The 15,755-nt window shown below is 39.4% G+C and overlaps 2 protein-coding genes across 4 annotated transcripts in view; both read left to right on the top strand.

Moving 5' to 3' along the window:
• xdh (xanthine dehydrogenase) overlaps nucleotides 1-904 on the top strand; it is a 28,491-nt gene extending 27,587 nt beyond the window's left edge. For all 3 annotated transcript variants that reach the window (XM_057829600.1, XM_057829599.1, XM_057829598.1), the window contains 2 exons: nucleotides 26-193; nucleotides 283-904. In XM_057829600.1, coding sequence (XP_057685583.1) covers nucleotides 26-193; nucleotides 283-333 — 219 coding nt within the window. In that variant the 3' untranslated portion in view covers nucleotides 334-904. The remainder of the gene's footprint in view (nucleotides 1-25; nucleotides 194-282) is intronic.
• A 1,667-nt stretch (nucleotides 905-2,571) lies between these two features.
• On the top strand, nucleotides 2,572-15,600 carry LOC130911939 (tetraspanin-7-like). Its single transcript, XM_057829628.1, has 7 exons — nucleotides 2,572-2,652; nucleotides 7,150-7,338; nucleotides 7,497-7,571; nucleotides 7,652-7,747; nucleotides 11,401-11,556; nucleotides 11,629-11,712; nucleotides 14,471-15,600. The coding sequence occupies exons 1-7, from the start codon at nucleotides 2,572-2,574 to the stop codon at nucleotides 14,537-14,539; spliced, it is 750 nt and encodes a 249-aa protein (XP_057685611.1). The 3' UTR covers nucleotides 14,540-15,600.
• The last annotated feature ends 155 nt before the right edge of the window (nucleotides 15,601-15,755 follow it).

Below are 15,755 nucleotides of genomic sequence, written 5' to 3'. Positions count from 1 at the left end.
AATGTGATGTCTTGGCTTTTACCAGGCTGTGGGCGAGCCTCCTTTGTTCCTGGCCTCATCTGTTTTCTTCGCCATCAAAGACGCTATCACAGCTGCACGGGCTGAATCGGGTGTCATGGGCCCATTCAGATTGGATAGCCCTGCCTCTGCAGAGCGGATACGGAATGCCTGCAAGGACCGCTTTACCAAACTGGTAGGTATATAATTGTTATAACTCAAGCAAAGAACATTTATTTTACTCTGGTTGTGGAAATTAAGTGTCAGTGGAACTTTGTGTGTCAGTGTCCTCCTGCAGAACCTGGTACGTTCCAACCTTGGTCTGTCCAAGTTTAAATATCTGGGCAACCAGACCCACGCGCCGTTGGATATAAAACACATTCAAGAATTTCGCAATGCCCTGAAGGTGGGAGCGTCTTGGTAGAATCCAAACAGAACTTCTTGTCACACTAAACTGATCCACTTTGATCATCTACTGCCACGTATTGTTTATTGCTGCACTTTAAAATCAATGTGACCAGAAAAATGTGTGCTTGTAAATGAAAGAATAAATCATTTAACAGAGACATGTACTTTTGGACTTTTGCTCCTTTCATCATGTGTAAAAATGTAACTCAATGTAAATCCATGTCACGGTGCTTCTGACCTCTCACCATCAATGTTTGAGGGAGGTCATTAACATTTAGACTCCTGAAAAATGGAAATTTCAATTTGTCACTTCTAGTTGAAGTTTACTGTAAATCTGACAAAACTCTAACAAAACAGACTGCAGCATTGGAATTGAAATTAATTTTGACCCAATATAAAAATTTTTCTTTTGTTCATTTGATTCATTTTGGTTGTTTGTATTATTGCTTTACAACTTTTTCAGACAATATTTTAACGGAAAACACAATTTTAAAATCATATAAAGGAAAGTCAATTACATGCAATGACACTTTTCGGCCACCAGGAGAGGCCTGGTCCCCCCAACCCCCCTTAAACAACAAGCCTAATAAAGTGTTTGTGTAGCGTAATCCATTTTCACCTATATTTCTTATTCATTTATTTATTCTACGTAGTTCTTCCCAGTGTCTCTCTGTCACTGACAAGTCGCGTCGCCCTGCACAGGCAGGCAGCAAGAAAGCAAGCAAAAAAAAAAAAAAAAAAACTGGACTCTGCAGTCCTTTCAATTGGCTGACATGCTGACATGTGATCAGCATGGATAGTTAGCTCTGATTAGTTCAAATGCACATGTTTTTTGGAACAACAATAGAGGGGAAAAAATAAGCTTGTTGAATTGAAAGGGCAATGCAATGGAACTGATCAGATGTTTAAGAGAAAGGAAACTATTTTATTTTATTTTATTTTGGAGGTTCAGAACATCTTCCATGTGCACTTTGGACTTATTTTTGTTCATTTACGAATGGCTACTTATTTATTTCCTTATAAAAGTCAGTGTTTGCTTTATTTTCAAAATATATTCCAATTCACTATGCATAATGTAAGTCATTTGTACTTATTTTTTGTTAATGTATGTTACTTTTGTCTTTGTTATTTAGAAAAAGAAGTCAATGCTTACATTATCTTCCATTTTAATGTACATCCTATGTTCTTGAAGAGTTAAAATTGAGGTTTTGCTTTTAGATTTGAGGAAATGAGGGAAAATAAAAAATGTATGGAGTTTTAGATAGAATTTTGCAAATCAGTGAAAATATACAATTTTGAATGGAAATCAGTTTCTCATTTCTGCCTTGTTTCAGTATAATGCAGTAGCCTAATGCATGTGTGACACCATTCATTCGTTCATTCTATTTCCGAGGCGCTTATCCTCATGAGGGTCATGGGCACGCTGGAACCAATCCCAGCTAACTATGGCCAGTATGCGGCGTGCACCCTGAATCGGTTGCCAGCCAATCACGGGCACAAAGAGACAATCAACCATTCGTGTACACACTCATACCCAGGGACAATTTAAAGCGTTCGATCAGCCTACCATGTATGTTTTGGGCATAACCCACGCAGGCACGGGGAAAATATGCATACACCATACAGGAAAGCCTGAGCCCGGGATTAAACCCTTGATCTCAGAACTGTGAGGCGGACGTGCTACCCACTGTGTGTTTTATTGTGTGTTATATTTATAACTGTGCCAAAAGAAGTTGTTGAATTTCGGAGGTTTTAGGAGGTTTAAAAAAAAATCTAGCCACTTTCACCCTAGCCTGTAAGGGTTACAGAGAAGTGTAAACAAATCATAATTCGGGAATGAAAGTGTCAATTAGGAAAGACAATTCCTCTACCACCCAGAAAAATACAATCCAGTTGAATTCAAAGCTTGTAAATGCATGTGGTATGACAGGATGCATGTGTAGCTGTTGGCAGCCAAAGGCTGAAAATGCTTGACATGGCTGTGTCACAGCTTCACTCCAATGTTAATTGTGTGGTCTGAGTGTGAAGTATGAGCTTGTCCACCATATGAGGCCTCACGCGCCATCGCCACACTCAGATGTGAGCATGGCATGCAAATGCGCTCAAAGTAGGTCCAAGTAGCTGTTTGCATGCAGTAAGACGGCTGGTGAGAGAGAGAGTGGAGCGATGGCACCGAGGCGGATGGAAACCAAACCGCTCATCTTATGCGTGAAGATCCTGCTACTGTTCTACTCCTTCATCTTCTGGGTAAGACTCCACCTCAACTCTGCTGGAAAATTCATTATCTGTCCTTTACTGTTTATATGAAAAAATTTCAAAGTTATTTTGATCAAGTTTCAGCCGTTGTCCAATCACACAAAATGGGTATTGCTGATGGATTACATGGGGATTAATGATGCGTATTTAAAATCTGAGGTCAGAGTACAGACACTGAATCATCTGAGGAATGGCGAAAAGGGCGAAACTTTCTCACCCACTTGGTAATGAAAAAAAGTGTCTAACACAGATGTGACCAGGGTTTTTCTTCTAAAGGCTGTACAGTGATCCCTCGCTACTTCACGGTTAACCTTTCACGCCCTCAGTGCATCACTGATTTTTAAATCTTGTTACAAGAATAAAAAAGTTCTAAAAACATATTTGTGTACACATTTTTTACATCTACGTACAGTGGGGCAAATAAGTATTTAGTCACCCACTAATTGGGCAAGTAACTAATTGTTAATAATAACTACTTTGTTATGTACCCTTTGTTGGCAATAACGGAGGCCAAACGTTTTCTGTAACTCTTCACAAGCTTTTCACACACTGCTTCTGCTATTTGGGCCCATTCCTCCATGCAGATCTCCTCTAGAGCAGTGATGTTTTCGGGCTGTCCTTGGGCAACACGGACTTTCAACTCCCTCCTCCCCCGATGGCGTCAAAATGATAACAAGAACGGGGAGCAAAAATCCCAGAACCACACGGGGCGACCTTGGAACTGACCTACAGAGAGCTGGGACCACAGTAACAAAGGCTACTATCAGTAACACAATGCGCCGCCAGGGACTCAAATCCTGCACTGCCAGACGTGTTCCCCTGCTGAAGAAAGTACACGTCCAGGCCCGTCTGTGGTTCACTAGAGGGCATTTGGATGATCCAGAAGAGGACTGAAAGAATGTGTTATGGTCAGATGAAACCAAAATAGAACTTTATGGTAGAAACACAGGAGGAAAAAGAATTCTGAATTGCACCATACCCACTGGTCCCAAAATGGGTGTGGAAACATCATGCTTTCGGGCTGTTTTTCTGCATAGAGACCAGGACGACTAATCTGTGTAAAGGAAAGAATGAGTGGGGCCATGTATCGAGAGATTTGGAGTGGAAATCTCCTTCCATCAGCAAGGGCATTGAAGATGAGACGTGGCTGGGTCTTTCAGCATGACAATGATCCCAAACACACAGCCAGGGCAACAAAGGAGTGGCTTTGTAAGAAGCATTTTAAGGTCCTGGAGTAGCCTAGCCAGTCTCCAGATCTCAACCCCATAGATAATCTGTGGAAGGAGTTGAAAGTCCGTGTTGCCCAACGACAGCCCCAAAACATCACTGCTCTAGAGGAGATCTGCATGGAGGAATGGGCCAAAATACCAGCAACAATGTGTGAAAAGCTTGTGAAGAGTTACAGAAAACGTTTGACCTCCGTTATTGCATACAAAGGGTACATAACAAAATATTGAGATATTGACCAAATACTTATTTTCCACCATAATTTGCAAATAAATTCTTTAAAAATCAAACAATATGATTTTCTGTTTTTTTTTTCACATTCTGTCTCTCATGGTTGAGGTTTACCCATGTTGACAATTACAGGCCTCTCTAATATTTTCAAGTTGGAGAACTTGCACAATTAGTGGTTGACTAAATACTTATTTGCCCCCACTGTATGTGTGTACATTTACACACACATACACTACTAACAGCGTTAAGTGAGGGATCATTGTATTCAGGATAATGGAAGGATGCAATGGCTACTTGGATAGTCTCCACCTTTAATTTATGTAACACACCAAAACACTAGGTGAAGGTAAAGTATGCTAAAGTATGTTTTGAACTTAAAAAAAAAAAAAAAAATTATCAAGCACAATGATTTTGAAGCAAAGTTATTTGGTTGTTTTAATGCACACACTGAGTCTGTCACATCTGTTTTTTTTTTTTTTTCAATTCTTCTTTTACAATTGTTAAAAATCCACATCACTGGCATGATAGGTCCCAAGGCCACTCCAAATCCTTCATTTTGTTTTGTTAAAGCCATTCAGAAGTTGGTCTTGCTGGTGAGTTTCACATCAGTATCCTGTTGCAGAAATGAAATGTGCTTCAGCTTTAGGTCACAGATTGAGCATTGTCCTTCAGAATTTCCAAGTAAAGGGCAGAATTTCAATATACAGTGGTACCTCTACTTACAAATGTCTCTACATACAGAATTTTCAGGTTAAGACACACCTCAACGGGAAAATATTGCCTCTAGTTACAAAAGAAATTTCAGGATACAAATGGCAAATATACAGTATGGCTGGTACTCGCAGCTCCCAGAGTTTACTGAATGTAACATAATTACCTGCATAATTGGCTGCTTTGCCACTGGCTATTGCCTCGCATACCTGGCATCCAATTGGCTAAGAGGGACCTCTACTGTATGTGTGTATCCCAGTGTCCTCTTCATTCGCCCCTTGTGTTCCAACAGCTTTTCATGAGCGTATTAACTTTTATTCTTTACTCTATTCTTGGTTTTTTACATTATGCACAACTCTGATTTTATGTTTATTGTGCAATAATATAATTGTAACATGTATTTGATACATATTTTGATGCATATTTATGCATAATAAAAGATTTTTGTCTGAATTTGAGAGGTCTGGGAACAGATTAGTGCATGAAAACATGGAAAACATGTCTCTACTTACAGAATTTTCAAGTTACAAAACTACTTCCAGAACCAATTAATTTCTTCCATAGACTTCATAATAGTATATGTATTATAAAGTCTATGTTTCTTAAGTAGAGGTACCACTGTACACAAGGTGTCAAGGTCCTACAGCAGCTCTTGACTATCATACTCTCACCAAGTTTGACTGTTAATATGTTCGACAGTATTTCTAAAATGTCTTACATTTATGGCAGATATAATGAGAATCACTTGTTCCAAAAAGATCCATTTTAATCTTGTCACTTCATCGAATATTCCACCAAAATCATTGGGATTAATTCAGATGCGCCTTGACATGATTTCTTGTTGAGCCATGAACAATGACTTTAACTGAGGCAAGGGAGGCCCGCAGTTCCTTGGATCTTGTCTTGTTATTGATTTCTAAGTCTTTTTGATGGTTGGCCACACTGTTTGTGGATAATGACTTTTACTGTGGTTTAGAAATTACTTCATAACCCAATTTGTAATGCGTTCCATATTGCACTTTTTTAAAGATCTTGTGGCACATTTAATTTGTCATACTGGTTCCGTATTATTTTCAGAAAAATTACATCAGTCAAAGTTGTTTCACGAGTTAACACTTTCATGCATGAATAATAATGATTTTTTTCTTAAATGTTTTTAATACATTCATCCAAGACAGGAGTCTCAAATTTGCATTCCGGAGGCCAATTTCAGCCCCCATTTGACATCAATTGTAGTGTTGCCCAGATATATTTTGTGGCGGAAAAAAACAAACAAAAAAAAACCCCATATCATTTCAAATTAAATGAATTAATTAATTGAAAGACACGTTTTTAAAAATCTATAATTTAAATAGTAATAAATTTAAAAACTAATAAAAAAACGCAAATTAAAAACAGGAATAAAAAAAAAAAAAATCTAAAACACACAAAATTACAAAAAAAAAAAAAAAAAATTAAATAAGACAAATAGTACTAAATTGAAATATAGAAGAAGAAGAAATAATTCAAATAAATGTGCCCTGTTTTTTTGTTGATCTTTTTTTGATTTTATAAATCTCTTGTTACCGCACATAGTTTATCTCTTTGGTTACCAATGATGGCAATAGGTGTTTCAATTCAATTCAATTCATTGCACTTTAGTAATCCCTGATTTACTGTCTTTTACTAACTACCACAGCACATACTCTGTGACAAGGGTTAGCAGTAAATAAGTTAAGCTAATGATAACTTTTGAATAGATGTCCACTGTAAAGACCACTGTCCCTGAAAGGTTTAACGGAAGGGGTGATTGCCTATTTTACCATAGCTATCTGCCATCTTTAGGCCTTTGAGATAGTTGTTGTGATTAAGGCCTATATAAATGTGACTTGACTTGTGACTTTACTCCATGCCAGGTAGCTTTTTCCTTAATAAATGATATAACGTCAGAACTGATTTAGAGTTTTACTTGGTTTATCGTACCCCGAAATCCCACAGAGTCCAGCACAGCCTCGCTCTGATCCGTTGCGAATCGCGTACATTCGTGCTGCATGCCCCAGTGCCCACTGCATACGTCTCTCATCCAGCCCATACACCCACGGACGCATGCACAAAACGGAGGAGAGCACGTTCGATTTCCTGTTCAGTGCATGCTAAACGGCAGGACTTGATCCGGCCGCAGGTTGACGGACCAGAAAATAAGCTTTCATAGCTGAGCAAATTTACCTGTTTAACAGTGGTATAGGCTGCACATTTTCGGAGACTTCACTCAGCACCAGAAAGCACCGCCTCTCAACCCCAATAAATGGATTTGAGTACTTTTCCCAAATCTGTTCACAGGTGACTGGTGTAATCTTGCTCGCAGTGGGCTTGTGGTGGAGGTTCATGCTGAGTCCATATACACTGTTGATCTCCAGTGCACCGTCCAACGCTCCCTTCGTCCTCACCGGCACTGGTGTTGCCATTGTGCTTTTTGGACTATTTGGCTGCTTTGCCACATTCAAGGGGCACCCTTGGATGCTCAAATTGGTGAGAACCTCAGCAAGGATATCAAAATATTTTTAGTCACAGGCCATTTTGGAGTTATGGTCACCCTTAGTGGGCTGCAAAAATAATGTACTGTATTTCCGTGTCCATGCTTGAAACTATGACTCTTCAAAAATCTGAAAAAGTTCTAACTTCAACAGTATGCTGTCTTTCTGGGTCTGGTCTTCCTCATGGAGCTCATCGCTGGAATATCAGGATTCATCTTTCGTCACGAGGTTCAGACTCCATAACCCCATCCAGACGTTTCATTTGAACAGTCAATATTTTTGTGACATTGTATGCGTGATGTTTTCAGATCAAAGGCACCTTCCTCACCACATACAGCGAGGCTGTACTGAGATACGATGGAAGAAGCGAAAGGAGTGTGGCTGTGGACGATGTCCAACGCAAAGTCAGTGTCTCTGCATCCAGTGAAACAAATCATAACAGTCAGTCATATGCTTTACAGTCACCCATAAGGCCTTTTCACCATAATGTCACACATACAGTTGTATGCAAAAGTTTTTGCACCCCTTATACTTTTTAAGATTTTCCATTGTAAATTACTGGTTGTTTGGAACAATTAACTGGAACAAATTTCAGTTACATACATCAAATCGCAAATGAATGTAATGTAATGTTTTCGAAGTGAAATGAGGTTTATTGGATGAACAGAAAGTGTATAATAACTATTTAAACCAGGGGGCTCCAAACCAGTCCCTGAGGGCCGCTGTGGGTCCCGGTTTTTGTTCATACCGATCAAGCACAGACCGTTTCTACTAAAACAAGCAGCACCTGACTGCAATCAACTGATTACACGTATACACCAGATTGGTGAAAAGGTGTGGTCTTCATTTGTTGGAGTGAAATCTTGCACCGACTGTGGCACTATGTGGAATAGTTTGGAGACCACTGATTTAAACCAAAATAGGTCGGTGCATGAATTTGGGCACCCTTATGTTTTTATTGATAAGACAATATGTCAGGAAAGGGATGCGTGGAGGACCCAAATGCAGGGAAAACAGCAGGAATAAGGGCTTGGACGGCGCCCACAGACACTAGGATAGACACATGGATTGACATGAAATTGACAATGGAGGAAGTCGGCGTGATGTCACGATGACGTCACCTCGCTTAGTAATGTGTCGCCATCAGTGTTGGGAGTAACGCCGTTATAAATAACGCCGTTACGTAACGGCGTTATTTTTTTCAGTAACGGGGTAATCTAACTAATTACTTTTTCCGCCGTTACAACGCCGTTACCGTTACTGACGGTCAAAAGCGGTGCGTTACTTACGCTGAATAAATTGAAGAAACTACCAGCCGTGTCGAGTCGACTCTCTGCTCTGTTGATTTGTCATCCAAGACTTGGGGTGCGTTCGGGTTCGAGAATAGCGCACGTACTTCTGATTCCAAGCTGTATGTCCCTGCTCATTCAATTAGACAATGCTTTCCAAAGTTTGATAACGTTTCTGTGTTTGCTACACCTGATGCTAGCCTCGTTCCAATAATTCTGCTTCCATCTTGAGGACGGCAGACGCTTTGAAGGTGACGTGAATTGTCGGGAAACTAGCCTACCTGAATGCAGCCCCTCGAGAGATGCGATGGAAGTGATTGTTATTGGCTGAGGGTTAGAGTCATGTGTCGTGATAAGCCAATCAGAGCCGGTGATTTCACAAGCAAACCGGAACAGCGCGTGCGGCAAACACACACGCAAAACAGATGCACAGGGTCGGGATGGCAGAGTAGTCAGAAGAAAAATTGTCCTCTAAGAGGTGGAGATATAGACACTATTTCAAGTTTGTCGAAATTAAAGGAAAGAACCTGCATGTAATGTGTAATTTATGTCCCGGGGCAAAGCTTTTGTCGACATCTGTGGTAAGCAATTCAAATATGCTGAAGCACCTAACAAGTTAACTACCTGTCTGTTCTCTATTCCACTGACTCGAATACCGCTCAAAAAATTTCAAATTCTTTGACATACAACAAGTTGTTTTTAAAGTAACGGAAATAGTTACTTTCCCTGGTAACTAGTTACTTTTACTATAGAGTAATTCAGTTACTAACTCAGTTACTTTTTGGAAGAAGTAGTGAGTAATGTAACTAAATACTTTTTTAAAGTAACGTGCCCAACACTGGTCGCCATTTTGTGAAGGGGGAACGCACAGCTAAACATTTCATAGACAAACATCTGAAATTCATATATTTCAGGTGTGTTTTGAGTCTTTTTTGCTAAAAACGTCTTAAATGTGGCTTACTATTATCACGAGTCACTGCCGACAGACGCGAGGAGGCGATGCAATTTAAAATTAGCGTTTATTGGCTTACAAAGCTGCCCATACAAAGTCGCAGCTGATAGCTGGATAAACAAAGGAATGGCCTGCAGTGGAGTTCGGAAACATCTACAACTACCTCATAAAATCACCCAGTAAGTTGACCTTTATCATTTACGTGGAATATGTACTGTGTGGAACTGAGAGAATTGGTAGTATATACGAAGTGATTATACCTGCTGTAACCGGGAATTCGCCTCCAAGCGTTATTTCGCCGTGAGCACGTCACGGCAAAATAACCAATTCCCATCAGGCCAATAATATAACGATTGACTAATCAGAGCAGTTCATGGCAAAAGAAAAATAACGCTTTGCGAGTTGCCGGTTCCGGTAATAATAACCACTGCCTAGTCTATTGAATCCTGGCAGCTAATTGGGGCAAAAATTAAAATTTACTCACCAGTAATAAAATGTCGGCTGCAAACGTAAATGTGCTTGGATTTAGGTTCCCACAGGCGAAAATAGTCCACAGAACCGTCTTCTTTTACTGTTCCTCGATTAATTGCTCTCAGCCATTTGTTTCTCCTTTTCTTCTCACGTGGAAGAATGAAGAACTTCAAATGCGGCTCCGAACTCTTCCTTGTGTGACAACCCGCAACACAGCAACTTTTAGTCATTCCGATGGAAAAAAGACCGCAAATAAAATGAAAGTTAAACGCGTTTGTATTACAATGCACGACAGAGCAACTGCTTGTGACTCGTCTTTTGCCCCATTGTCAATATGGCGACGCTTTGTTGTGGCTGGTGACGTCATTAAATGCCCGGATGTCCGACTTCCTCTATGACGCAGCAAGAACAGACAGCACATTGGGAACTTAGATACAGAAATGGGGTAACGAAACAATGAGACACAGGTGGTTGATACAATAGGCAGCGGATTGGTCAAGATACAAGGGCCAGGCCACAACAGGTGAAATCAAGGGATAATCAAATGACAAAACACACTAGGGCACAAACCTAACCCCACTTAACTCAAGGCACGATAAAATCTTTAGTACTAATTTTTGGAACTCAAAATTTGTTTGATAAGCTGACTGACGTTGACCTATGTACACAACACACAGGTGAAGCTAATCATGAAACAGGGTATTTAAGGTGGTGAATTGCCAAATTGTTCCCTTTGCATCATCTTTGAAGGTTGGAAACATGGGAGCCTCAAAACAACTGTCAAATGATCTGAAAGAAATTATTCAACATTATAGTTTAGAGGAGAGAAACAAAAGGCTGTCGCAGAAATTTTAGCTGTCAGTTTCCACTTTGAGGAACATAGTAAGGAAATGAAAGACCACAGGCACAGTTCATCTGTAGGGGTGCTTAAATTTAGGCACCGGCCTATTTTTGTTTAAATCATTATTGCGCACTTTCTGTTTATCAAATAAACTTCATTTCACTTCTCAAATATTACTGTGTTCATTTGGGATTTGATATACTGAACTGCAATTTGTGTTCTAAACAACCAGTGATTTACAAAGGATAATCTTTAAAATGATCAGGGATGCCCAAACTTTTGCATACCATTGTACTTCCAGGTGTTGTGAGCCAAAGCATCATAAGACTGTATCATACTCAAGCACAAGTTTCCCCCACTTTACTTTCTTCCTTTAGTGTATAATCTTTTTGCACACTATTAGTATAGTGGCAGCACACTAGTAGAATAACAACATGTTACATGTATACAGTAAATGAATGCACTAGTGTAGTGTAAAAATGATGTTTTCTCCTTTCTTTTCAGTTGCAATGCTGCGGTGTTTATAACTATACCACCTGGTTTGCCAGCGAATACTTCCCAACCAGCGGAATCCCAGTCAGCTGTTGTGCTACTTTCTCCGACTGCAAAGAAGCAGATTTGAAGAACGCCACTCTGGCAGCTCGCAAAGTCCACAAGCAGGTGTCAAGTGATAGCGTCACAGCTTAACCATATTGACTTGAACATGATTAAATGGAAAATGTATGTGTGCAGGGCTGTTATGAGCTGGTGACATCCTTCATCGAGAGCAACATGGGAATCATCGCTGGGGTTACCTTTGGGATCGCATTCTCCCAGGTGCTTGTCCGTCTTTCACAGCAAGCTTGCGAATCAATTACAATGGTACCTGGAGATAAAACTTTAATTCATTCAAAAGTCTTATACTTATCTCAGAAATTGCTGAAATGAATGGAAATATAGTTACAGTAATTTTTGCTCTATAAGACGCACCTGACTATAAGCCGCCATCCACCAAATTTGGTACGAAAATGGCATTTGTTCATAGATAAGATGCACTGGACTATAAGCTGCAGTTGTACTCACTGTATTATGGGATATTTACACAAAAAGATATTAAACGGTTACACTTTATTTGAGGGCATCATACGACTGTCATAAGACCAAGAGCCACCATGGATTCATTGCTTCAAGAAGCTTCATTTGGCCATCACTGCTCCCTTAGGGAGATAGTCAGCCTCTGCTGCCACCTGCTGTCAACACTGTTGTTGTCGAACATGCCTCCTAGCATGCATTGCAGCGATACAGATGTAAATAACAGTCAAAATTCATGTTCTGTGATAATTATTTCTTCAGTTACTGTTCCAGTTGTTTCATAAATTGCTAGTTATGGTAATTGGTAACACTTTATTTGACAGTGGCACCATAAGACTGTCATTAGACAATCATAATTATGACATTACAGTGTCATGAGCATGAACGAATGCTTATGACAGATGTCATTTAATGTTATCCGGCAAATTATCTCACTTTTGAATGGATGTAAAAGATCCAAGCTGGACATAAATGGAGTAAGTGACTAAATTTGCCGAATGACACTTAATGACATAAGCATTCAGTAATAACAATGATAGTGTCATGTCATAATTATAATGGTCTTATAACAGTCTTATGATCCGCTGTCAAATAAAGTATTACCTATTAACCCAAATAAATCAACAAATAAGCCGCACTGGATTTTAAGCCTTAAGATTCAAAATGAAGGAAAAAAGTAGCGGCCTATAGTCCGAAAATTGCGGTAATCCATTCAAGCCTACTTTTTTATGTGTTTTTTTTTTTTTTGACAGTAAGATCCTGATTAAATTTAATGGATCACAATCAGGCACACAAGGACATACAGTACAAATACACAGTGTATTGCAGTGATTTTTTGCTTAGTGATAATTTACAAAACTGGAAAATTTCTTCATGCTTAGCAATGCTTTTAATTTTAACAACACCGCATTTTTTCTGTATTAAAAACTTACTGTTCATACTGCAGGTCTTAATGCAAAATTTCAATTTTTTTGTCATATCTGTTTTTGGCGTGCCCGTTCAAGTATTATGCGTGCGCACTAATCCGAGATATGCTGGGCAAACTGACCTGCATGCGCAGGAGCGTCAAAACAAACGACCACACATGCTGGCTCAATGTCATTCTAGGGTGATCATAGTTTGATTTCCAAAAAGAGGACACAAATAACAGACGTAAATGATCCCCGTTTAGTCTCATATTCGAAGTTTATCTGGATTGATTGAACGCATGATGCACGCACTGTGCATGCATGAAGCACACACATACGGGCACTTTGCCCCGACTCTCGCCTGTGTAAGCAATCTTGAAAGATTGCTCATTTGGAGCACAGTCAGGAAACCGAGCATTCTCAGGCTTATCCATTTTCACCCCCATGTTATTTTTTTAATGGCTGTTATCAAGAATGCCTCTTCCCAAAAAGCCGGGTTTATGCTCGGTTCTAACGCTAATGGACAGCTCTAACGCTGCCATCCTCCGTGCCTCTCACTCTTTGCTGAAGCAATCGCTGCATTAATTCCGATTTGGGAGACTTGACAGTTCAGACCACAGCCACATTCTGGAAAAATGTGGCACAGATCAGATTTTAACCACATACGAAAGTCACCTAGATCGGATTTGAAATGGTCCACTTTTATGCGATTTCTCTTGTTCAGAACGTCAAGATAATGCCTCACTCAAGTGGCAAAAACACTAAAAAATCGGATTCGTGCATTAGGATCTGCGGTATGAACCTAGCCTTTTTGTGGGAAAAGTACCATGAAAACAACTATATTTTATCCAATATTTGATTGTTTCCATCAAATTCTTGATTAAAGTACTTATTTACAGGTGCTCCTTTTCTTGTTCTCCCCTTTCTCCAACTGAACACATTGGAAGTCGGGTGTGCTAACTATTGAGCCGACAATCATCTGGCAGCTGCCAGTACATTATTTTAAGCTCTCAGTGAGTCATGTTTTCCTAACTCTCTACAGGCACAGCCCATCCTCTAATTAGTCTGCAGGAGCTCAGTAGTTAGAACTTTTGCCTGCTGAGATGAAGGCATGGGTTTAAATCCCACCTAGAGAAGGGTACAATGAGGTGAAACTTGATCGATCGCCCATCAAGACTGGTTATGTATCACTTACAGTGCAACAATGTAAGAATATTGAATTTTACTACCATGACTATCAGTTCAAGAAAAATCAACAAAAAAATTGTGAGTGTATTTTAAGATAATCCTGTTTTTTTCATGGTAAAAAAACGCAAATTGAACAGCTTTTTTTTTTTTCTAATTACAATGTAGTTGCAAGTTTGGGTCATGACATAATATAACTCGTATATCAAGGGTACCACTGAAAATGTAAAAATGTTTTTTTAATGACAAAAAAATGTCTAAGAAACCCTTTTTAATTCGTTTTGTCTTCACCCCAGCTCATCGGCATGTCTTTGGCCTGCTGTCTGTCTCACTGAAAATGTAAAAATGTTTTTTTAATGACAAAAAAATGTCTAAGAAACCCTTTTTAATTCGTTTTGTCTTCACCCCAGCTCATCGGCATGTCTTTGGCCTGCTGTCTGTCTCACTTCATCCACACTAACACGTACGAGATGGTCTGAAGATGTAAGATCGCTTCATCCTGGAACCCTGTGGAATCACATGCAGCATTGTCTAAAACGCAATCAGAGGTCACATATGAGGTCACCTTTTGGTTGTTTCCTTTGTTAGTTAATGAGGTGATCATAACACCGTGAAGGCTAAAGTGTTCACTTTACATTTAACTACAACAACTATAAATATTTTAAGTGCTAATATGAAGGCCCATCATGTTTGTTATTGTCATACAAGATGTGCCATTACACAATATAATTATATCAATGTTTACTTATTGTGCAGCAAACAGCATGTCCAAACTGATCCACTCATTAAATCCATTAATTTAAGGGTTAGTCCGCCAATGTGTCATTGATTTATATGCAGTTTATTAAATCATTCATTGTTGATTTATTTTCAACTATGAATTATAACCTTGCTCAGACATGTCTCAAACAACTGCGGAACCCACCCTACCCTGGTTTTTGAACGTCAGACTAAAAATTGGGGTTGTTGGGGCATGGTCTACTGAGTATTTCCCACTGATTGGTCCTATCAAGCAGCACAAGGTAGAGCATAACTCCATTATAAATGTGATACAGAGCTTGCTTTGATTTTGTGGCTGTAGGTACAGTTTAGTAATCAGTAGGGACAGGATAACTGAATGCGAAGACAATGATTTTTCTCTACCTTGGCACCAGAGGGGCTCTCCCTTTGAAGGAGAGTGTAATTTTGACTGTTGTTCTTTGGTCCAAACACACAATGAATGATGGACTGCAGGTTAATTTACATCTATTTGGGAGCTCTTCACTCAAAATTACATGCTATATTGCCAACCTGCCAGCAAAGTTTGGCCTTCTGAAATGAGAGAAATCAATTATTTGCTGTTCACAATTTGTACATGTATCTGTACATATTTTTTTATGTAGGCAGACAACTATATTGCATTGTGCCAAGCTAACTAATGGGAACTCTGAATTTTTAAGATTAGTAGTGGTCCGTAGCCTGGTGGCTGGACAGTTTGTTCGAGGTTTTTGCTGTTTATCTACAAGCAACTGTCTTAAATTTGCTCATATTAAAACTAAAAAATGGCCTCTCCTAATTTTGCTGTTTATTTATTTTAAAACTGGTGACCTCTTTGTCATCCTCATCATCTCTTGCTGCATGTTGGAAGGTGTATAGCTACTTATCCTCTAAATAGCATTAGTGGGCTAACTTTAACCCACCATCATATGAGCATGT

This window comes from Corythoichthys intestinalis, chromosome 2 (genome assembly GCF_030265065.1).
Source record: "Corythoichthys intestinalis isolate RoL2023-P3 chromosome 2, ASM3026506v1, whole genome shotgun sequence".
Taxonomy (NCBI): Eukaryota; Metazoa; Chordata; class Actinopteri; order Syngnathiformes; family Syngnathidae; genus Corythoichthys; species Corythoichthys intestinalis.
The sequence above is the reverse complement of the archived record's forward strand: the minus strand, read 5'-3'. Positions and strand labels throughout refer to the sequence as shown.